Raw genomic sequence first — 23,995 nt, 5'->3', positions numbered from 1 at the left:
TTTTAAGAACTTAAGACACATAGTATATGTATTGTGAGAGTATAGCAATCTAAAGGCTAACCCTTATAATAAGCTGTGCACAACTGACTGGTCATCCAGCTATATAATGTACTTCAAACTTTTTCTCATTAGCAGATTATCAATATATACTCTAAGTTTCCACACATACAAATATAGGAACAGTTGCAATGAAGATATCTCAAAAAAGAAATAACAGATAAGTGATGTTTTGCTCCTTTTACCCACATATCACAAACAAGAAGTACATAGCACACAGATATGTTCTTTTATTTCTGTCCATCCTGGATAGGACCAGCAAGACTTGTAACTTAAAAGCACAATGGCCCCTTTCCTAGCCACAACTATATTTATAATTATAAAGGGAGTCTCAGGCTCTGTAAGAGAAGAACCCAGGGGCAGAGTCAAAAAAGAAATCAGCCTAGATTCTCTATGTAACACAAATGGATTAATTGCAACCCCTCTAGAATTCTTTCACCCTTATCTAGCTGAACAATAGTGCTATTAGTTGAGTAGATTCCTGTACATAGGCATGAGTACTAATAAATCAGTTTAATTGGAATTTCACGTGTGGTCTTGATATTTCATGCCTCATAGGCCAGTGATGGCGAACCTTTTAGAGACCGAGTGCCCACATTGCAACCTAAAACCCACTTATGTACCGTCGGGTGCAGGGTGGGCGTCGCCCATTGGGTGGGTGTGGCCCATTGGGTGGACGTGGCTGCAGTGGTAACGGCAGACTGGGTGGGACTAAAAAATTCAATTAACCAATTCCAACTTTGCAAGATCTTTTTCCCGCAAGAAGTTGAAATTGATTGATTTAATCTTTTTTTTTTTGCACACAGCAGCAGAGCCCTAAAGCGAAAAGATTTTATAAAACCCAGCTGAAGGCCTAGGACTGGGGCGACAGTGTGCGTGCCTATAAAGAGGGCTCTGCGTGCCACCTGTGGCACGCATGCCATAGGTTCGCCACCACGGTCATAGGCTCTTGTTTTTCCATGAGGACTTCATTATGCATCTATTTTTCCCCACAGGAAACTCCTCCTCAAGAGTTAGGTTATTAGGGTTATAATTAAGATTACCATTGTATTTTAGCCCTCAAGGTCTTGCTTTGTTTCAAAAGAGTACAAAATTGAAAAAGAGGGGTGGAAATCCAACTTTGTTCCTGGATGTCAAGAGGATAATTGCGAGAAAGTTTTTCTTTTTTTTTTACTCAATTTTACTTGATACTCTAGTCTAGTTCTATCCCCTGGAGAAAGCTGATCTGGCAACAGTGATCCATTAATGTCCTTTGTACATTAATATAGCACATATCACAGGAACCGCCCCCACAGTGTATTTTTCAACTACAGTTGCTGTAAAATTCTTAGCCAGATTGCTTATCGGTGTCACAGTTTATACATCATCCTAATACCAGTTCTACATCAGTTGCACAAGTTTTCAGTTTGTTTGTAGCCCAAGTTAAAGTGTTGATTCTTCTTATTAAACCATAAATAGTTTAGGACAAGAAAACTGAAAGCTCGTTTCCACACATATTGTACAGTTTACAGTTTATGTCTAGGGTCATGCTATATATCTAAGAATAAAAAGAATCTAGGCAATGGAACCACAGAACGATGAGTTTTTAGCAGTAGCAGATTGTGGAATACATTCCCTGCGTATGATAGGATAGATTAATCCAGACCTTCATAGCTTCCAGCAGGAACCAAAAATATCCCTGCTCAATGGACAATGTGTTGCCCACCCAATGTTATCAGTTTGCAACTTACATCATCATTACCATGGATTTAAAGCTGTCAGTTAAATGTTAAATTCAGGGGGGCATTATAATTTTTACCATGTTTTTTATTTCTCTATTGATCCCTTGTGATTGTAAATATTATAACTTCCTAAAACTGAGTGCAATTTGAAGGACATGCATACATTAAGAACACCTTTTTATTTTTATCTACCTGAAAATTAGGATTAGGGTTGGGATAAGGAAGCCAGGCAGAACGAGAGTTTTCTTGGTATTTGAATGGCCCACTAAAGACCTGAGTTATTGCAGTCATGTTGAATACACAAACAGCTGAAACGGCTACGCTGTTCCTTTAAAAAAAACAAAGAAATGGAGAAAAGAGATTATTTTTGATAGCCAATGCAAATTTTCTATAACACTTATAAGTCTTTGCATCTCACCTCTGAATAGATAGAAGTATGGATCATGGTTATTAAGTTAGAATTTCCTAGAATAATAATACTGTAAGATCTAGAGCAATATCTCTGGAGGGACCAAGCTGAGAAAGGTTTCTTTATATTTTAACATTATTTTATAATTAACAATCTCATGGGATCTGAGATTATATAAATTATGCATTATGCAATTACTACTGAGTACATATCACATACATTACTTTGTTGTAAATTCTATAATAAGAGTCTCCAACATTGTACCTTTTCCTAAATTAGCCTAGCTTTTTAAAAAGTATTGTGATATTGCTACATTAACTAGAATACAGCATGTAGATAGTTATTCCTCAAAGAATAAAGTGAAGTCGTTTGGAAATTACCAGTTGGTTAGCTGAGGTGGCTAAAAATGTGGAGGTCTAAAATCTTGCTACACATACTTGGGCAAAAACCGAAACCTATCATCATAAAAATAAGCAAGGATAAACACTCTTCTGTTTAAAATATCAGATATTTTCTTACAACAATAATTTATGTATGTAAGCAGTAAGAATTATATCTTTCATTCTGAAATTATTTGCAAATCACCTAGGGTCAACCTTTCCCAATCTTGATATCCTCCAGATGTACAAGCTTCAGTTCCCCAAATTCTTAGCAACATCCATGTTGGCTTGGGAATTCTAGAAGCCCACACATCTGGAAGTTGCTCAGCCTGGAAACTGAGTACATGTTCATAGATTCCTTACGTCACTAGACAGCAGTATCTCTTTTGTGACAAAGCGGCATACCTGATTCTTAAATAAATGTTAAAGTGTTAAACTATAAGTGTTTAAGATCATTGAAATTAATAGCCTAGTTACTCAAAGGGAATACACTACATAATTGTAAGCTGATCAGCTAAGCAAGAATTCAAAACACTGAACAGCTGTGAAACAAGAACAAATGACAAGCTAATTTGGTGATAAAAACATAGGTAGGTTTAATTCAGCAGAATACAAGATTGAATGCGACGGTTTAGTAATATTCATAAAACATTTAGCTAAAGTAAACTAAAAGATATTAAATGCAGAATTAAAGTAGCTGAGTGAAGTATTTCCATTCTGTAATTCTTGGAATGAAATAACACCTTTTTCTTAAAGCAGGGAACAGATAAAAGCTAGAAGACTTAATAAATGTGTAATTAATTTAGACAAAATTGCCACATATATGCCTATAGAGAATGTACATAACCCCTAACTCAGTGCTGCTTAGATAGAACTTTAGAAAATAAATTATTCAAATAATACAAATATACTGGGCATCCAATTCCATATTGTTTCCTAGAGAAGTCTGTTAAAAGTATTTAATTACTTCACTTGTACTCTGCCCATACTTGCATCCTGTATTCTACTAACTAACCCAAATAATAGTCCCAGCACTGTTCCCGCTTGACAGTTTCAAATACCAGCATTATTTTTCCTTTATAGTGTACATTGCACATGCCTTGCAAAGCCAGATTTTAGAGTTGAGGGTCCTGTATGAGGTCTCTAAAAATATGCAGTTAAATGTATTTGGGAGATTCCCTCCACTTACAAAGACCCATATTTGATTTCGCTCTCCCATAGAAATGTATTCTTTTTGCTCTTCATATCCTGGAACCTTCACATGCTGGAGAGCCATCTTACAGATTTGGGAGCAATAACTTATTCAATTTATACAAATTGGAGTACTGTGTAAGCAATATACAAATTGGAGTGCTGTAGAAATTTTAAAAATGCCTTCCTAGAGGTAGTCAGTCCCCAAATTCAGGATAACGTAAATTCCAAGAACTCCTCCATCAAGACCTGCTTCATTTATATTTCAAGGTGCTTAATGAATTGTCAGCCCATAGAAAAGCAAAAGGGGAATAAGACAAAGATATTATTTGATTCATTTTTGTGGCTATAAGTGAATATTATAACCATTATGAATGTTATGATTATTTGTTTTGCTGCAATACACAAATGAAGCTAGCTCTCTAAAAATCTTGTTTGTAGTATGTTGACTATCAGTCATGCAATGCATAAAATCAAACTGAATTGTGGAATAAGTTTATATTTAGATATATATACATATATAGATATATTTAGATATATATACATATATAAAGGGAGGGAGGGAGGGAGGGAGAGAGACAGAGACAGAGAGAGTCAATCCACAAGAGACCTAAAAGAAGATGGATCAACAACATGAGCAAGTATTGTGAGCCCAATTGGCAAAAGAAAGCTCAGGATTGTAGAGGTTGGAAACATGCAGAAGAGGCTAAAGAGCCAATGGCTAAAATGATAATCATGAATGATGATGATGATAGATACAGACATCCAACCATAAATAAAGGTAAGTAAAGAACTGAAAACAGAGGCAGTTTGGTGTAGTGCAGGGGTAGGCAACGTCGGCTCTTTTATGACTCATGGACTTCAACTCCAGAATTCCTGAGTCAGGGGACTCAAGAATTCTGGGAGTTGAAGTCCATGAGTCATAAAAGAGTCGAGGTTGCCTACCCCTGGTGTAGTGGTTAAAGCATCGGGCTAGAAACTGGGAGTTCTAGTCCCATCTGAGACAGGAAGCCAGCTGGGTGACCTTGGGCCTGTCTTTCTCTCCCAGCCCTAGGAAGAAGGCAGTGGCAAATCACTTCTGAAAAAAACTGACTTTCAAATGCCAGACAGCCAGAAGGAAATAAACATACTATAGAATACCCTTGACACTACCAAAATAATCAGGAAATTTGCCGTCATTTGAATCAGAAAACTATCAATTCACAGTGACTTCACTGGTTTCCAACTGATTGTTACATAAAATTTAAAATGTTAGTCATTACTTTTAAATATATTAGTAAGATCTGATTGTTCAGATTTTTGAGAAAGGGCTTGTAAGAGAAAAAGCCCTGCAATGTGTCTCCAGAAGCAACTGTTTGTACGACTATGACAAGAGTTACTCCATCATGGCATTCGTCCAGGTTCAACTGCCTGTCTTGAGTGGTCTGGACTCTTTCCTGGATGCATTTTCATGGTGTGATGAAAACAATACTTCATAGGATATCTCATCCAGTTGAATATTCTCCTACAATTCATAGTATTCAATGTTGCAATACAAGGCTTGTTTTCTTAACTTCTTTGTATATTTAAAAAAAATTAAACCACATTTACTAATGGAACTGTTGTCTTGAAAATTAATTCATTAATGTGGCGGATACCAATATTTTTCAGTATATAATAGTCTCCATTTTTGCCAGTAGTTACCATCTTGTCAAATTAAAAGTTCAAACAAACGAAGCTTTTAGGCTTGAAAAACTCACATTCTTCTAGTTGTTAGGGTTTTTACCCTTCTAAAAGTGATAAATATATAATCATTTTCTACACTTTTTCAAAAATCTTTATCTTAGACTTTTTTTAATTATGGGTTTGTTTTCAAGATTGCCCATTCCTGGCTATAAATAGATTTCCTCCCCAAGTTAATTTTGAATATTCTAGAAAGAAAATACTACATAAACTACATACACATTAGTGGTAAAGATCCCGTAGATTAATTCCAGTTCTGGCAGGAAGAACGTACTCTGTAATTCATTGTAGTAAAATGGAATTTCTCCAGGGTGGGAGCAATTCAAACGCGCTTTCATGAAGGTGGTCCAAGTATCTTCCAGCAAAAATCTGCCACCAATGTCATTCTTACAAACTCGAGCAGTCCGAGAAAAAACTATTTTCCCACAGTCATGTTCCACTGCGTTCTCTCGGAAGAAAAAGTAGATGAAGTTTCCAATGTCATATGAAGACACAAAATTTGGTTCTGGAATATATTTTGTAAAACAAAAATTGAGGAAAATAACTTCGCTCCTTAAATTGACTCCATCCATCTACACACACATACCCAGAATTCATGCAAGAGGATACTGTTTTTGCTCCCCCTAATACCTTTCCTTAAACCCCAACTTTTATGTAACATTTTTTGAAATTTCCATTCCTGAACTCAACAAGAGTCCACTTACATCTGTCTGTTTTAGTATGACGCCCTTTTTTTCTGCCAAGATTATGTTCATTCAAATAATGCCAAGATTAAGCACAATAATTTAGTAATACATATAGGTTGTACTAACTGTCCAAAGACTACCAATAATCTCTTTAGTTACAGTTATAGGGAGTCCTTGGTGAACTGTGGTAATTCAGACAGGGAACTCTATCGTTAAGCAATGCAGTTGTAAACTGGAATGTCATGTGACTGCACTGATTTACAATGGCAATTCTGGCCATTCTAGTTGCCATTATTAGGTGACCTTCATGTGATAATTAGACATGACATCACCATTTGCAATCTCCTGACAGCTTCCCAATTGACTCAGCTCGGAAGTCAGCAGTGAAGGTTGCAAATGGCTATCACCTGATTACACTGAGTTATTCTAACTGCAAGGTGGCCAAGTGCTCAAATTGTGAACATGTGACTATAGGAATGCTACAATAGCTGCAACTAGGAGGGCTAGTTGTAATTCTCCACATTCAGCATGGACAAAGCAGCATTAAGTTGTAAAAATGAAGCTTTTTCCTTCAAAATGAATACGGTAAGTGGAAGTTCTTAAAACAAAGGGTTTCCTAGCCAGAAAAAAAAGTGTCTTCCGTATACTCACCATTGAGCCATTTAGAGTTGTACTGTGCAGTCCGAAGTGGAGGGAAAATACCCAAACTGCGATAAATTGCAGGATCTCTCCCTGGAAAGTCCATGACCGTTGCTGCATACAACTCACCAGTGCTTGCAAGGAGAGCCGTAGAATTGTGCTGGGGGCTATAAGGACAGCGTGCCATGCCACTGATCTGATCATGTGTCTCTTCCAGGTTGCTTAGCTTCATCAGAATATTGGGGAGAGGAAGAATTATTACAAACTGCATTACAGAACATGAAGCCCACAAATCCTGAACACAAACTGAAGAATTTATTTGTACACGTGTCCTGCTTTTGGTCAGGAACTCCTTCAATTTCCACCCATATCAACCCTGAATTAACTATTATATAACTCTAACTCTATTCTTATATTAAATACAAAAATATACACATACACACACAAATAACGGGAAGAAAAAAACTGACTTCTAATGTGAAGAATCAAAAATGATGTCTTAAAGTACATTCTTATCAATATAGACTTCTTACTAGCTTTAGGGACTACAAGTTCCATAAAGGGTTATACACCTACAGTACCCTAGATCTCATTCAACCCATTCAGATTTACTGTTCACAATGACCATCACATAGGTGATCTCTACAACATGTTCGCTACTCAAAATATGCAGATTTATTAATTTATTGGCCAGGTTTCGGAAGAATATTGGGGGTTGCAAGAGGAAAGGAAATTGCTTGCTCCTTGCTTCCACTGCAGGAGCTCAGTCAATAGAACTCCAGCCAAACTACAAAATATTGAAAATTATTATTTTATTAAGTGAATCAATTCACTCCTTCCATCTTAGACACACTATTCAATTAAACCACAATATAAATAAATATGGTATCATAGCACCTTTAAAGCAATCTACTAGCATTCAAGTATTGCAGGATATGGTAACAAACATTGGAGAGAAAATCATAATATTAGAGAAGACTAACCTTTTCCACTTCTAGTCACTCCTCCTTGAAAATGCCACCTATACCACAATAAGGCTTTAAAATAGCCTGAGCTATCATAAATTAAGCTTATTTTGAAGCTTTATTATAAACAATAGGAACTCCTTACCAATATCGTAGGACTGGGCAGCAGAACTTTTCATTATCCAGTCACAATATTCAGGTTGGGCTATTTTAAAGCCTTACAGGACAGGGGAAATTTCTAATCTCAGAACAGCTATAGATCAGACTCCATGAAAGAGACCATGGCAGACCAGAGAATTTCTCATCCCAAATATAATTAATGAACAAATTCCCAGGTCTCTTTGCTGCTTTTTTCTTCAGCCAGTATATTGGTAATAACATTCTCAAGTCTCTGTTGATATAATATTGGTAATTATAGAACGGATGAAATACTGGAAATTATGCACTACAGTTGCATTACATTATGCAGCTGATAGATGGCCACCTAGTGCAAAATGGAGAGTACCCAATTTATCTGCATTTGTAAAAGAAATTCCACAATCATAGAAGTCTTATTACTGAATTATGAAATCTACAGTACTGTAGTGCAGTTCCACTCATATTCTTACCGTCCGATTAGTGCAAATGGGTGTAAATGCATTAGTTCCGCATGCAAACAGTCTATCACCACCAATCAGGAGAACACGAATATAATTCTGGCACTCTTCCTGCCAAAGCAAAGTATATTATTAGTATAATGATATATATTAAGAAACTTCTATATAGTCAGAATTTATTTACAATTGATTCCTAATGACAGCAACACAATCCATCAATGTGTTCTGCAAGTACTAATACATCAACATATATACTTATTACAACAGCTGTTGATTACAGATTACAGCAATGATCATTGTGCAGTAAGAGTATGTGTGGACTTATATAGAAAAAGAACATTCTGTTATCTGACGCTGCCACTTCATTTATTACAAAGACTTTAAAATTTACATTAAATGTCAAAAATGTATAAAGATATTTCAAATACATGTTGGAATTGTAAATGTAAAGAAGGGATTTTTTTACCCTCTCTGATGGACTTGCGACAAAGCAAAAAAATATTAGAGTAACATTTACATCTTAAACAGAAGATTCTTAAAGGGAATATAAAGATAAAGCCAGAGACTTTTCTTTTAGGCTTAATGGACAAAGAACATGAACAAAAATTTGGCACTTAGTTGATATGTTTTAATTCCAACAATGGATGACTGGCTGGAAAAACTGATGGAATTAGCAGAGATGTCTAAATTGACTGCCTTAAACAAAGAAAAGAATATAGCTAACTTTGTTTCCATCTGGAAACCACTTCTGGACTTCGTGTTTGGGGTGAAAAAATGAAACTTTGAGTTTGGGTTTTGCTGATTAGATAGGTTTATCATTATAGAAATGGCTAGTGTATCTTATTATGTAAAAGTAAAAACTTGAGGCTGTATGGTATTATCTTATTCTACTACGCTAAAAAGAGTTGGAAGTCAATGCCTTTTTTCTTTTTTCCCTTTAACCCTACACTTTTTTTCTCTTCCCCTTTTCCTCCCCAATTTCCCACTGTTTTTCATTTTTTTTTGTATTTTATATTTTGATAAACTAATACAAAACCTGAAACATAAGCCTCTTCATTTATTTTACTACACAAATTTTGTAACTGTTTAGAATGCAGCACTTTAATTCTTTAATTCAGCTTTAATTCTTTTTCATACATTCTTTTATTCAACATAGCTTTCTATAAACACAGAGATGATATATGAACCAGTCCTAATAAGCCATCAAATAATTCTGCAGAAATTTGCCAATATTAAGGGTAATTTTTAAGAAATGTTGGAGAACTGGTAAAATACTACACCATCATAGAACAAATATTGTCCAAAGATCTCCTTGGCAGCCTTTTTGAGGGTTAGGGTTTTGTTTTATTTTGACTGATAAGAGTTTTCTATTTTTTTTACAGTTGTAAACTACAGGGAGTCTGTATGAAGATGGCAGTATAAGAAAATCAATCAATCAATGACTCAGTTTTGCACCCAACAGCTACACCAAGCAGCTGATTTCATGTCAATATTAAACAGACTTTAGGGATTTGCAGAACTGTGTAAAACAGGCATGTCAAACTCGCGATGTCACGTGACGTCGTGCGACGTATCAGAACTTTTTCCCATTGCCGAAAATGGGATGGGTGCGGTTTCTCCGTGACGCTCTGGCCCGTGGGCCGGCAGTTTGACACCCCTGCTGTAAAATGTTTTAATGTAGAGATATTCTGGCCAAATGCCTTCCTTTGACATCCATTTCAAGGTCAGATGTCTTTCAATAAGGTCAGAACAACTTGTTCCTAAGTTGGAACATTTCTGATGAAGCTGTTCCAGCTGAGAATAATGGATGTTAAATTTTCTGAAAGTTTTCACCTTGTTGTATTTGCACACCTTTATTCAATCAGCCCAATTTCTATCTAAAATAGGAAAGTACAGGTTTTAGAGTGAGCTTATAAACTTCAGATTACAACTATATTTGTGCCAGGATCGCCAGGCTGAAAGGATTGAACAATAACATCACTGTTGCCCAGGAGATGCCCAGTTGGGGACTCCTTTCAGGTCCCCATTAAGTTGCCCCACTGAATTTGTACCCATCTGTCTACCTGCAGTTGCCTGCTTTCAAACAGCTGGGTTGGCAGGAGTTGGAGTGTATGATGGCAGCTCACCCCACCCTGTGGCAGCAACTAGGTCTCAAAGGCAAGCTTGCCGATCATCAGCCCAGCATCCTAACCTTGTGAGCCACCACACGCCACATCTTCAGATAATCTCAATGATTACACAGAGGTATTGAGAGCTGGATAATAATAATAATAATAATAATAATAATAATAATAATAATAATAATAATAATAATAATAATGATGATGATGATGACTAGATGACCTCCAAGGTCCCTTCCAACTTTTATTATTATTATTATTATTATTATTATTATTATTATTGTTATTGTTATTGTTATTGTTATTGTTATTGTTGTTGTTGTTGTTGTTCAGAAGAAGAAGAAGAAGAAGAAGAAGAAGAAGAAGAAGAAGAAGAAGAAGAAGAAGAAGAAGAAGAAGAAGAAGAAGAAGAAGAAGAAGTTGGAAGGGACCTTGGAGGTCATCTAGTCCAACCCCCTGCTCAGGCAGGAAACCCTATACCATTTCAAACAAATGGCTCTCCAGTCTCTTCTTAAAAACTTCCAGTGTTGGAGCATTCACCACTTCTGGAGGCAGGTTGTTCCACTGGTTAATTGTTCTAACTGTCAGGAAGTTTCTTCTTAGTTCTCGGTTGCTTCTCTCCTTGACTAGTTTCCATCCATTGCTTCTTGTCCTGCTTTCAGGTGCTTTGGAGAATAGTTTGACTCCCTCTTCTTTGTGGCAGCCCCTGAGATATTGGAACACTGCTATCATGTCACCCCTCACCCTTCTCTTTGTTAAACTACACATACCCAATTCCAGCAACCGTTCCCTATATGTTTTAGCCTCCAGTCCCCCAATCACCTTTGTTGCTCTTCTCTGTACCCTTTCTAGAGTCTCGACATCTTTTTTACACCGTGGTGACCAAAACTGGATGCAGTATTCCAGGATATTAGCCCTATTACTAACAGCCTTCAAATGCCATTTTCAGCTTGTTTGTTTTCAGTCTTTAAAAAAAGCTATAACCTTTTATTCTACAGGCATGTTTCTGGTTTTTGTTGTTGTTGTTGTTTTCCTTGAAAATCCTGCATTGTGTCTATCCGTTGAGCATTCTTGGCATGAAAATTCACAATAAAAGTCCAGAAATCATACTAAATCCAGAAGGCAGAACATTGGGAATAACTATTACACGTAATACGGATGCAGTTTTATCATATCCAAGACAGCTAGAAAAAAGAAATAGCAATATTTTAGATAGAGAAAACTGATTAAGGACTTACCGTTGATTTTCCTTTACTATAGCAAGCTTTTTTAGTAGTCTCATCACAATGCCATTCCACACCCTAATATTCAGAAAAAATAATGGTTATTTCTTCACAAAATAAAATAAAATCTGATATTCCATTGAAAGGTAATAATTATCTACTGAAATCCACCACATCAATGTCAAATTAGAAAGAAAATCAAAAATTATGATACAGACTGAAATGAACATGTAGCATATTTGTTGATTTATGATCAAACTACAGAAGATAGGGATTAACAATGTTCTTTCATTGTCCCTGTTCAATTATGAAAGTAAAATCATTTACTGAAAGAATGTTTATGTCTGTCCTTCCAATTGCCTACTACCTATTCTTTTTCTCCTCAGTCTCACTCCGATGTGGAAGTTCTTGGCCAGGTTGAATGAAAGGCCTGAATTAATTATAGCAAAGGAACTCAAGAGTGGGCTGAAACTTCAGCTTTTCTTGGCTTTTCACCACTTTAATGCACACCCCTGGTTCTATTTCACATGTGAAAATGGCAGACAAAATGTGCCTCTTGTGTGAGAGACAAATATTACTACACTATTCTTTCCAAATTATATTGTGACAGCTTACAATATATTAAAACTATTAAACCATGAAAGAAAAATAAAATGAAAGTAATAGGATACACATATATGGGCATCTGTAAAGTTATATAGGAGTTTTAGCCATACATAGGCTCTTCAGAGATAATTGGACCTTTTTTTTTTCCGGGAAGGTATTCCTCAGATAAAGCAACTGCTCTTAAAATATCTACCGTATTCCATTTGACAGTGAAAGGACCCAAAGCAAAACATCCACAGGTAAATTTAGCATCCAGGCAGTTTTATAATGGGTGGGTGCATATGTTTAAGTGATTGTTATCTCAAACAGTTTAGGTAAGCACCAACACTTTAAAATAGTCTTGATTTCCCTCCCCCCAACTGATAAAATATGTTCCAAAGAAATTTAAGAAACTGCACTTTATATTACCAGCAGCAATCCTCAAATACAAGAGCCATTTTTGAGATTTGCAGAAGACTAATCAGAAGATTAACAAAGTATCATCCCAATATGAGAAAAATCACCACCAGCATAGCTCTAATTCATGTGACTTAAGCGACAAGTAGAAACAGAAAATACCAATGACACACCGCTACAAATGTTTGAATGATCTTTCTTGACACCTCTTATGGTTCATCAAAATCATAGACAAGATAAAACTTGGCAGGAGCTTCATAACAAAGATGCTATTAGCGAGGTAATAATTGACAAAACTGCATTCTCAGAAAGTTCTGCAGGCTGAAGCAAAACCACCACGTCTACCAACCTATCTAAATATACGTAGGGTTCAAGAAGAGAAAGGTTTTATCTCCTGCATCTTTTCTAACAGGGCTATTACAACAGTCTCGGTACAAAGTCAGAAGTTGGTTTGATACAGTTGTGCATTTTTAAACTCCTGGCCCCTGAAAGAGATATTAGCGATTGGTTAGTTCTGAATACATCCTTAGGATGGGACACATGCAGTATAAGGATATTAGTCTTAGACCAACCACCATATGTGAGCCACCTAGAGCAACACAATCTTTTTTATTATTTTGAAAAAAAAAATAAAATTAAAACCTGAATGATGCAAAACACTATCTCAAATGTCAAGTTCTACCCTTATTACTTTCTCGATTATCACTTCTGCTATTCCAGTAATGTTAGCTTGATGTTTTAATAATTATATAATAATATCAATAATCATAATCATAGGAATAAAATGCATTGTTAACTAAAGAAGATAAAACTGACTTTCTATTCAACAGTGATCAGTTAGGCCACCCAGTTTGAAGAACTCTAAAATCATATTTTAGGAGATCTCTTAACTCATATTTGTGATGTAAGAAACATCTCAAAGGTATTGGAAAATGACCACAGAACTCTCAGAATTATGATATTATAACAAATCCATATGATTTTGTCTCATCTACATCCAAGATGAAATGGGTGATTTGGTTTCAAATTTTGGCAAGCCTATAAAGAAAACAGCAAACATTTTTCCAGCTAGAGAAAACAAATGATGTATCAACATATGCACAGAAAGAGTAACAAGGAAAAGAATATTGATCAATAACTCATGATGAGAATGCTAAGAAAATCTAGCAATAGCAAAACCCTAATCATACTGTAAGTGTGCTGTTTCATGAATGCCATTACAAAAGAAAAATATAGATAAAATACATAAAAGTTTCAAGGGCTGCCGGAGGATATGTTGAAAAGACAAGAACTGGAATACTGGAATGTAAGTTCCAATTTAACATGTATGAATAAAATGTGATGGCACTCAAACACAGCCCAAATGCCAAACTCCCAGCATATCAGTAGAGACAGGTTTGAAACCCACAGCAATTTGGGTATGTTGGCAAGCACCGAAGCCTGGGGAATTCTTATTCTCTCTCTCCTTTTTTTCTTACCCCCCAAAGAAAATGACAGTACAGCTAAGCCCTGATGGAGGAAGGACAAACTACTCGGTTGCTATAAGGCAAGCTGGCAAGCAAGCAATGTTTGTCTGGGGATTCTCAGTGAATCCAACAGATTTGCAAAAATATAAACAGACCAACGCTCGTAGCAACCCTGTGTTCATATAGAAATGAAACTAAATCAAGACAGCCAGGATTAATCTCAAATGCATTATAACTGGATTAAAAAAATCTAGTCGATGTAACGGCTGGTCATCTGGAAAGGCCATCAGGTACAAACGTTATGAATGCAGCTGTTACCAACTACTTTCTTTTGTCTCTCAGCTAGAAGTTCAATATCTAACCATCTGACCCAGAGGTTTATATAATTGGAGATCTTTGATATTTTAGGTTAGATTCTCACATTGTACTATTTTGCTTAGGATTTTTATTTATTTATTTAACCATTAGCTTGCATTCTAGTAGTAAGAGAATGTTCTACTTCAGCCTATAGCAGAGATGAGAGGATATGAACCTCCAAATGTAGCTATATCGTAGCTTCTAGGATCTTTCACCATGAATCCAGTTGTCTACAATTGCTAGAAGGCCATAATTTCCCATTAATTATCTGTTGATTTAAATGCAAGAAGTAAAGAAGGAAACAACAATTAATCAATCACTAGATAATCCATGTAGTTATTTATAAGAAAAAAACCCTACTATTTTACTGCTAGTTTTGTCAATTGCATTTCTTTCATTTTCAATGTATGTTGTATGTCTTTGACTTCTGCAGTAATAAATTCAAGTCTTAACATTGACTCATAAACCACCTTGCCTATAGCTGAAGTCTCAGGTCTTTAATCTAACTTGTACTGTGTCTGTGTCTGTGTCTGTGTCTGTGTCTGTCTGTCTGTCTGTCTCTGTCTCTGTCTCTCTCTCTCTGTCTCTCTCTCTCTGTCTCTCTGTGTGTGTGTGTGTGTGTGTGTGTGTGAGAGAGAGAGAGAGAGAGAGAAGAGAGAGAGAGAGAGAGTGTGTTACTGACTGAGGTATTATAAACTGAACTGAAAAGTTTCAGTAAACAGAACAGGATCAACTTTCTAATGTGCAGACATCAGCAGAGGATAAAGCTTTTGTCCCTATGCCATGAAAACCTTTCCCATCCAATTTGTGCAGAACTGATGCGTTAGGAACAGCGGATTAGACCAAGGGCTTTAGTCCATACTTGGTTTTCCTTTAACATTCACATCCCTTTCTTTGAAACTTCTGCATCAAAATCTAAGTGAACCTCATTTTATAACAGAGAATCAATTCCCTCCATGAAACATCACATTCTGTTAAAAGTTATAGCTGATTAAAATAATCAATTTAAGATTAGCATGTTTCTGAGATCAGTAGTACATCACCGACATATATTGTGCAATATATTAATAAGACGTTAGCTGTCAAAGACATTTGAGAATCTCATATCCCCATGTGGGATTGACATACCACACTACTTCAAAAGATTCTTCCCTTGACAAATGAAGGATTTAAGTGAGAGTTGCAGTCTTCTTTGCCTGCTGAGGGACCAGTTTCCATGGAGACATGGCCCACTATCTCTCCTGTCAGCTGAAACAGACAGTAGCAAAAGGAGATGGATGCATCCTTTGCATTTGCTTTCTAGCCATGATCTGGTAATCTATAACATCTTTAGAAGTTTTCACTTGATTCTAGTGTAAGCTCTTAGGAGCGCAAAGCAATTGCTTTGACATGACATCAGCAACCTTACAGGCTGCTTTGAAACCAGAGGCACAGCATTTTAATTGAAAACCTCTTAGCTATATCCTTCTCCCCACCCTGCCAAAAAATGTGCAAAAATCTGGCAGATAATTTCATGCAGATAATTTGTATGATCTTCATTTCTTTGAAGTGAAATTTAATTTATTGGAAATTAAAATTAATTGGTATTATTCAATAGATTGAGAGCTAATATTAATGGGGAGGGTGAGAGCACAAACATGTATATTCTCTTTAGTATATTTTCAAATTTCCTTCTTTGGGAAGGAAAGGGTTTGAGAGAACCTTGCCATTTTGATTTCCTCCATCATAAATATCCCTCGTTTGTTGTGGAAAATAGTAGGGATAATTTCTTCATTTCAGAAAGATCCAGCCCTGATTTACTAGTCCAATTACAGAGCATCCTTTAAAGCAGCATGAACTATTAAAAACAAAAAGTGTTTCTGATGGATGGATTGCTCCCTTGATGCTAAGCATCATGTTAAAAAGTCTTCCCCAGCAGCAAGGCTTATCCTGAGCACTAGAGGTATTCTAAAGTAAACCCAAAGACTCTAGGTTATCTTACAGCCCAGATTCAGACATTAAATGTCCCTATTCACTTTAGAAAGTTGTTCCCCAAAGGAATCAAAGGCCCCTTTAAAGTCTCTAAAATGATGCAAACTAAGATGGACACAAGGTGAGGATGAAAAGTCTCTGTAAAGCAGCCAGACACATTGGAAGGAAATGAAAAAATGAAAGACCCATGAAATGGATAAATGTTACAGGAGCCACAGAGGCCAAGAGCCCTGCGTCCACTGATTCCTTCAGCTACTAACACAGAAGAATACTAAACATTATAATGTGAGGTTATCATGCCAAAAACAGTCACTACTATGAAGTGTTACGCGTGAATAGGAAAAGGAACCTGTTCTTGAGATTCATGTTCATTTCATCACAATATAAAGACAACATGTGAAGGAAATGGTGTGATAGGCACGGATACTTGAACTGGGCCCAGGAATAGCTATGATTCTGAGAAACCCACTGCGTAACAATTAACTAGCCCTCAGGTGACCTTTGAAGCTAAACCTTCATCATTCTTCTAGCAGTAGTAGTAGTAGCAGCAGCAAGCATAATACAGACCTTCCAGGCCACAAAAATAAAAACACTTTCAACTCTTAATTATTTCAAAACAATTCATTGTTAAAAGGCACAGGTACTAAGATGAGCAAAAAAAATTGACAGCCTAAATTTCACTATGTCTGTTGTTGTTGTTGTTGTTGTTGTTATTATTATTATTTTACAATTCCACTTGATTAGGTCTGGAAATGTAATAGCCTCCGAGACTATTTTTTTCTAGTTAATGTATCTCCTCATTCAGTTAATGGTTTCCGTGCCCAAAAACCTAACTTTGTAAACAAATAATGAAGTATAAAACCTGGCTAATACCTAGTCAAGTTCTTAAATTTGGGGAGAAGAAGAGAGGGAAGAAAGAATGGTCTGTGTTTGGATGATGTAATAAAAGACATACTGACATAACATCTACTTTCATACAAATCCATACAAACATATATAGATATCAATTTCTTTAAATTAAAAACTGAAAACAAACAGTAATGAAACCAAATTCCAGACAGATGGCAGAGTGTGCCTTAGGCGACAGATGGCTCTGATAATTAGATACTGGCAAAACATAGCATTTCCAAAGGTGGTTTAATTACATGGTGCCAGAAAACTAGCTATATAATTTCAAATTTCATGTCATTGCCTTTTTACTATTGTTATCTGTTTGCATTCTCATCAAACGCCATGTATTTAAACAGGATTTTAAGGTAAAACGCATTAAAGAAATGATCATCAACAATTGGCAGTAAATTGTGCTGGCACCATTTGGGGGGGGGGGTTAAAGGGCTCCATCACTGGAGGTTTTTAAGAAGAGATTAGACAGCCATTTGTTCAGAATGGTATAGTTCTGTTGCTTGTGCAGGGGGTTGGACTAGAAGACCTCCAAGGTCCTTTCCAACTGCAACCCTAAACCATAATCGGGTAAGAAAAGGTCAGCTAGGGAAAACACAGAGTACAAGAATTATGATAATTCCTCATACATCCTGTTGCAACAGGAATTCAGAAATAGTTCCCTTCTAACCATGAAGTTTTCATTTACCTATCAAAGTTCTGTTTTTAAATGTGTGACCACCTCCACATCCATCAAAAATCTTGGAACCAAAATAAAGTATGGTGAATTGCATGGTAACTAAACTTATGAGCTAATGAGGAAAAGAAAAACGAGAAGATCAATATCTAGGGCAGGGACGTCCAACCTTGGCAGCATTAGCATGGCTGGCTGGGAAACTTTGGGAATTGAAGTCCACAGGTTTTAAAGTTGCCAAGATTGGACACCCCTAATCTAGCCAGTCAAACTGAAGCCAATGAGGAAGGAGGAACAATCACAGAAACTTTGAAAGTCCTCTCCCCTGACACACACAAACTTTAGGCATACATTCTCCATGAAAAAGTATGCATTGCTAGGGCTGAAAATAATTCCTAGTTCTCCAGGAGCTTCAAGACGTCCCGAAGACAGCTCTGAGCTTATGGATTAATGATCTGAGCCTGTGCAAAGTAACTTTGTTTTGATAATCTTGCTATTTATTTCTTCTTAAAACTGGAAAATCCCATCCTGCAGTTTCTTCATTAAATAATTTCCTTATATGGAAAAAAAAGAAATTGTGCCCTTGAAGCAAACTCAACTCATGGTGACTCAATGGATATAATCACTCAGTTTTCCTGACAGGGACCTATCTGACAAGAACTTCCAGATGTCTCTCAAGACTTGGTTTTGCCAACAGGGATGGGTGAAATAGTGAAATAGTAGTCTATCTACTATTTCTAAAGCCCTTCATCTATTATTCCCTGTTGAAGATAGGTGTTTATACTTTTTAATGTACTTAACTGTTTTTTAGCTCTGATGTATAGCTCAAAGACACTCATTTGTGAAATGAACAGTTAAATAAATTGATTTAATAAATAAAAATCAAATAAATTTAAAAACTTTCATGTCAGCCACTACCATTATACTTGCATTTTTACTGTATGATAATCTTACAGTAGAATATTATCAGGCAAGATGGCAAATGGCTCTACAAACATTTCTGGCTTATTCCAATGTTTGTATCATCAAAGAAATCTGGGATGTTTAGGTTGATAAGGGTTTCTCTAAACGAGAGAAACTGAGTAATTCTGAGCATTCACTTCCAAGTATTCCAAGAAATAAGTAAGTACATAATATTTACTTATTCATATGTCACCCAACACCTGGAAACTCTGGGACTGTGCTGTGGGTACTCCAGTATAATAGAATGGAGGTGAAGGGCTCCAGAAGAATCTCCAAAGGTTTCTCTGCAGACCAACAGCTCCCTGGTTTATTTCTTCCACCAGACTTCATGTTCTGGTTCTGGACTCCAGTCCATTTGATCTAGTCTCAATCACAGAACAACTGAGAGCAGAGTCTGGAAACTTTTTCCGCTGAAAGCTGTAATGAATAGATCTTTTTCTTGCAAATCACACATACCGTCAATCAAAATGACAGACATTCATGTAGAAATTCAATAATGCAATTGTTAAATGCACTGCCAGGATGGAACTACACTGTGCAGACAGGCATCGCATATTTCAGCTGGGCAGATATGATTTCTGGATTGCCTATAACCCTACTCTTCCCCATCACCCCAGCATAGGCAATGTCTTTTATTTCTTTTTCAGTTTGTGTAGACTTTGTAGTTGGAAGATGTGAGAGCTGAGAACAGCGGAGAACAGCTTTTCAGTACCTTCAAGGAACCATGGGAAGAGAGTGAAAACTGCAATTTCTCCAAATGCTTGGAGCAGGAGTCATTTTTCCCCCCTTTATATTTTGTTTTGTGGCTCTATGCAATGTTAGACCTTGGTAGAAAATGAGACGGTGACACTATGCTTTCCTCCTCCTCCTCCTCCTCCTCCTCCTCCTCTGTATGTGCTGGAGATCTTGAAAAAATGGAAAGACAGGCTCTGATTTCCTCCCTGGGACGATGTATTTTCTCCCTGGTGTTACTGTTTAATGTATGGACAACTCAAAAGAAGAATGGTTGCCTTTGTGCTAGGCTGGAGCAGGAAGAGATTTATGATCCCTGAATCCTAGCTAATGAGACCTGCTGGTCTATCAAACCCAGCATCCTGCTTCCCACATTGATTTGCTAGATGTTGTAAGATACCAGTAAGCATAGCAAACAAGATTATATGTTCAAGGAATATGGGGACTCCTCCAAGAATACATTTAAATCCACTGAAAAGAGAACTAAGGTGTAAGGCATTATCATACCCTTTTGGCAATAAATTTTATTCTACGTAGTAGGTGGAGTATAGTATAAAAAAAAACAGTTGATTTTTATTTGTAAAATTGTGTATTCTAGATATCAAAACCAGGTTTCCTCAGGGGAGCGGATGCCTAAATACCGAAAGCCAGATAATTTCATCACATAATTCTAATAAAATCATTTTATAAACATCTGTCATTACCTATTTTGTGGTAATTTTTCCATATTTTAAAAAGTTGAAATATTTTAACCTTTTCATGTAATTAAAAAAAACAACTAAACCCTTGATTATACTGATTGCCCTTTTCGATCTTTGTTATCTTTTGTCAGTATGATCTTATTGCAAAGAGAAATGCAATAAAGAATTGTAGTTAGGCATTTGAATAATAGCCAATACTGCAATAATAATCTTTAACATGGGATCTGTCTTCTTCAATGCTGTTGGATATATTCACTAAAAAGCCTACCACGTGGCTTAGCGTTCATTCAAAGGCCTGGGAACAATCTTCACTTCATTTTATTTCTCTTTTAGTTAGGATGCTAACATCTATCAGTTTTGAGCATCTCAGAGATGCACTGGACATTATTCAATATGCAATTGGGAAGCAACTATGAAAAAACACTTCAAGCTGTGTCAAAATGTCCTCGAACATATTTGGCATTTAATTCCAGCTGTACCCTTTAGTAGGGCTTGGCAGGATTCTCAAGCACTACTGCTGAGCTGGTGGCAAATGTTGCAATCTTCTGTCAGGAAAATTCTGTAATCAGAACGAGGCAAGGCTACACAGCTATTGGCAAATGAAATGAAGCCTTCAAACATCTGGGTTACTTTGTACCATAGTCTCATTAAGTGAAGAACCTGCAACAATAGCTACCAGGAAAAAAAAAGCACAAAAAAGGTTAGGTCGTAACATGAAAACCTTAGCAAATAAAAGCATCTGTTCAACCTTGTCTTGGCCTAGAAGCAAAGTAGGACTGCTTAGTACTTGAGTAAGGAGACCAGCAGGAATGCAATGGCTCTACCTTAAGAAGGAGATATTGAAAAATAATAAAGAAAAAAATAATGGAAGACTACTGCTATGCTGCTGCCAAGAAAATGATACGGTTGCCAAGGGATGAGTTCAACATAAGCATATTTGGCTTTTCCCTATATAATATTCCATGTCACAAAATTTTAGAGCAAAAGTCAACAGAATTGTAGTCTTTACATTAGTTACATTACTCCAGTTACGATCCCATCTTTAAGTGAGTATGTTGGGCTCCATGGTTAGTCACTCAAATACACCAAACAAAATCTAAATAATATATACTTATATTATCTTTTCTCCATGAAGTTTTCCTTCCATTCTGGTTATATTTCCCTTCTGTTTCACACTTTGGATAAAATTGGGCTTTGGTGCACTTGTCGCACATTGCCCAAAATGTGCCAGAACTGAGTGACACCATCTTTGCTATTAGTCCTACATGGGTATGAATAAAATTGGTAACTTAGTCTACACCTTTTGTAGCTCTGCTGAAAAGTTTGATTTGAAAAGTTTGATATGAAAGTAAATTTCTATGTCTGCATCAGGTGTTAATCGTGGCACATCAAAAAGGAGATTGTGATTTAGAATGTAAAATAAATAAAAAGCAAAAAAAACCCAAGAATTTTAAAGAAAGAAAAGAAAGAAAAATAAGTAGGATGCCTAAACTAAAAAAAACTTTAAAAAAACCTACAAAATTAAAGGATGTAATATATCTGAATGAAAGTGGTGTGATTTGCTAATGTAAGCTTGAATACAATGGAAGGAAATGTATCAGTTTAATGATGAATGAAAGAGATAAAATGTATGTTAGAATATATGAATTAATGTTATTTGGAATGATGCAGGTGTATATGAAAATAGGAATCCATAGGCTGATATTAACTGCATGATATGCTTCAGTGAACAGTAACAGTGGAAGAACCAGGGACGGGGTGAAGAAAAACTATAACATTCTGAATGAATGCAATCAAAGCAAAAAAAAAATAATAATCTGTTAGCTGGCATGGATTGATAACTGGAACAAAATCAGAACACAGAAAAAGTGATTCAGCCTTTCAGAGGAGTAAAAATGAACACTAATGGTTAACTGTTCAGTAACCATCCACTTAGAAAAAGTACGGTATGTTTCAGGTATGTCGTTAAAGCATAAATCTATTCACATATGCACACAACAAAATAACAAATTAAAAAGCATGAGTGACTGGAGAATTAGTGAAGGATACAAGGATCATAAGAGGTTCTAAATGTGGGACTATTATTTCAGGGTGCCAAGAGAAGATCTTGGGAAAAAGAGATATGAAGGGGGAAAAAAGAAGTGATAATAAAGAAAAAGTAGAATGACTACAGAAAAAGGTATGAGCTTTTTTGTGAAAAATATATTTGAAGGTAGAATTACCTCCCAACAGAATGAATGGAAAGTCATTCTATTTTATTTAATCTATGAATCTCTTTTTTTCTAATATTAAAAAAGGATGTAGAAGCAAAATGAATTAAGTTACACAATGTCACAGACGAGTGTGAAATGTGGTAATGGAAGGCATGAAAAAGAATCTTCAGTGGAATGATGATATAAAAGTGACTGTGGATGAGAAAAAGACACATTAGCGGGTGGTAGCTACAAAAGTTATTATAGGGAAAAGGGAAAAAAGATAGCTGCAAAGAATATAATTATGGAGAGCAAAGCAAAGTAAAAATAAACAGGAAAAGAAAATGCAGAGTGATTTTGATGGAAATAAAAGTCTTCTGGAAATAGGAAAAGAGGAGAAAAACAAACAGGGTTCAACAAAATGAACAGAATTGTAAATAATTTATTAGATTTTAATAGGAAATTCTGGTAGATGTTTAGTGGATAGCATATGATGTATTGCAGAAATCTATTAAATAAATTAAAATGGCAATTTTTTTGCCCATTTTGTTTTATGGGAGTGAGCATTGGGTATACGGTATCAAGAGAAACACAAAACTTGAACGTGCAGAAGTGGGAATTGGTTACATAAAAAGCACATAAAACAAGAATGCAGGTTGAGTACAAAAGAAGTGACAAATACAAAGTAGCTATGTTGAAGTTGTTTGTCATACAGAGAGAATGAACAAGGATTGAATCACAAAACAAATACATGAAGGAAGATTGAATGGCTTCAAAGGAAGCAGAAGGTTGAGAAAGATACAGTTGAGCAGAGGTGATGAGATCCTGAAAAAGAGAGAAATGAAAAGTTTAAAGAACAAAAGGCAACATTTGAACAGTGTATTAATCTAGTGGAAGCAAGACTGGGTTGCAATTAGAGGAATATATAGAAAAGTATTGTGACTGATGCTGGCATAATCTATATTTTAAGTTTTCTTGTTTTTTTTAACTCATCTTTTAATTTATTTGCATTATGATTTCTGATTCTTTCTGTGTGTTTTGCTTATCCCAGAAAGGATTGGCATGATGCCAGGGAAAGGGGGTGGGGGGAGAGAAAGAAAAAGCAGCAGAAGATATATTAATAAAGTTTAGATTGTGAAACCTGCATGTGTTTACTGTAATATTTATTAATCAGGACTGGTAAATAGTATTTTATTCTTTTCTCCCCCCCAAAAAAACACACAGCCAAACTACAAACATGTTAAAAATGATGGAAGGGAGGGAAGAAAGGAAATTTAAATTCATATTCATATCTCTCTAAAGTCCAGAATCGCACAATATATAGGTGTG

General features: G+C 36.0%; 1 protein-coding gene across 1 annotated transcript in view; it reads right to left on the bottom strand.

The window, feature by feature from the left end:
- The window catches only part of SEMA5A (semaphorin 5A), a 199,978-nt gene that overhangs the window by 67,741 nt on the left and 108,242 nt on the right, over window positions 1–23,995 (bottom strand). The window contains exons 5-9 of the mRNA XM_083360625.1: window positions 11,725–11,787; window positions 8,379–8,477; window positions 6,818–7,031; window positions 5,700–5,985; window positions 1,971–2,106 (exon numbers count right to left, since the gene is read on the bottom strand). Coding sequence (XP_083216751.1) covers window positions 1,971–2,106; window positions 5,700–5,985; window positions 6,818–7,031; window positions 8,379–8,477; window positions 11,725–11,787 — 798 coding nt within the window. The remainder of the gene's footprint in view (window positions 1–1,970; window positions 2,107–5,699; window positions 5,986–6,817; window positions 7,032–8,378; window positions 8,478–11,724; window positions 11,788–23,995) is intronic.

This window comes from Vipera ursinii, assembly GCF_947247035.1.
Source record: "Vipera ursinii genome assembly, chromosome: 3".
Taxonomy (NCBI): domain Eukaryota; kingdom Metazoa; phylum Chordata; class Lepidosauria; order Squamata; family Viperidae; genus Vipera; species Vipera ursinii.
Note: the sequence above shows the minus strand (reverse complement) of the source record. Positions and strands in the feature narration are given on the sequence as shown.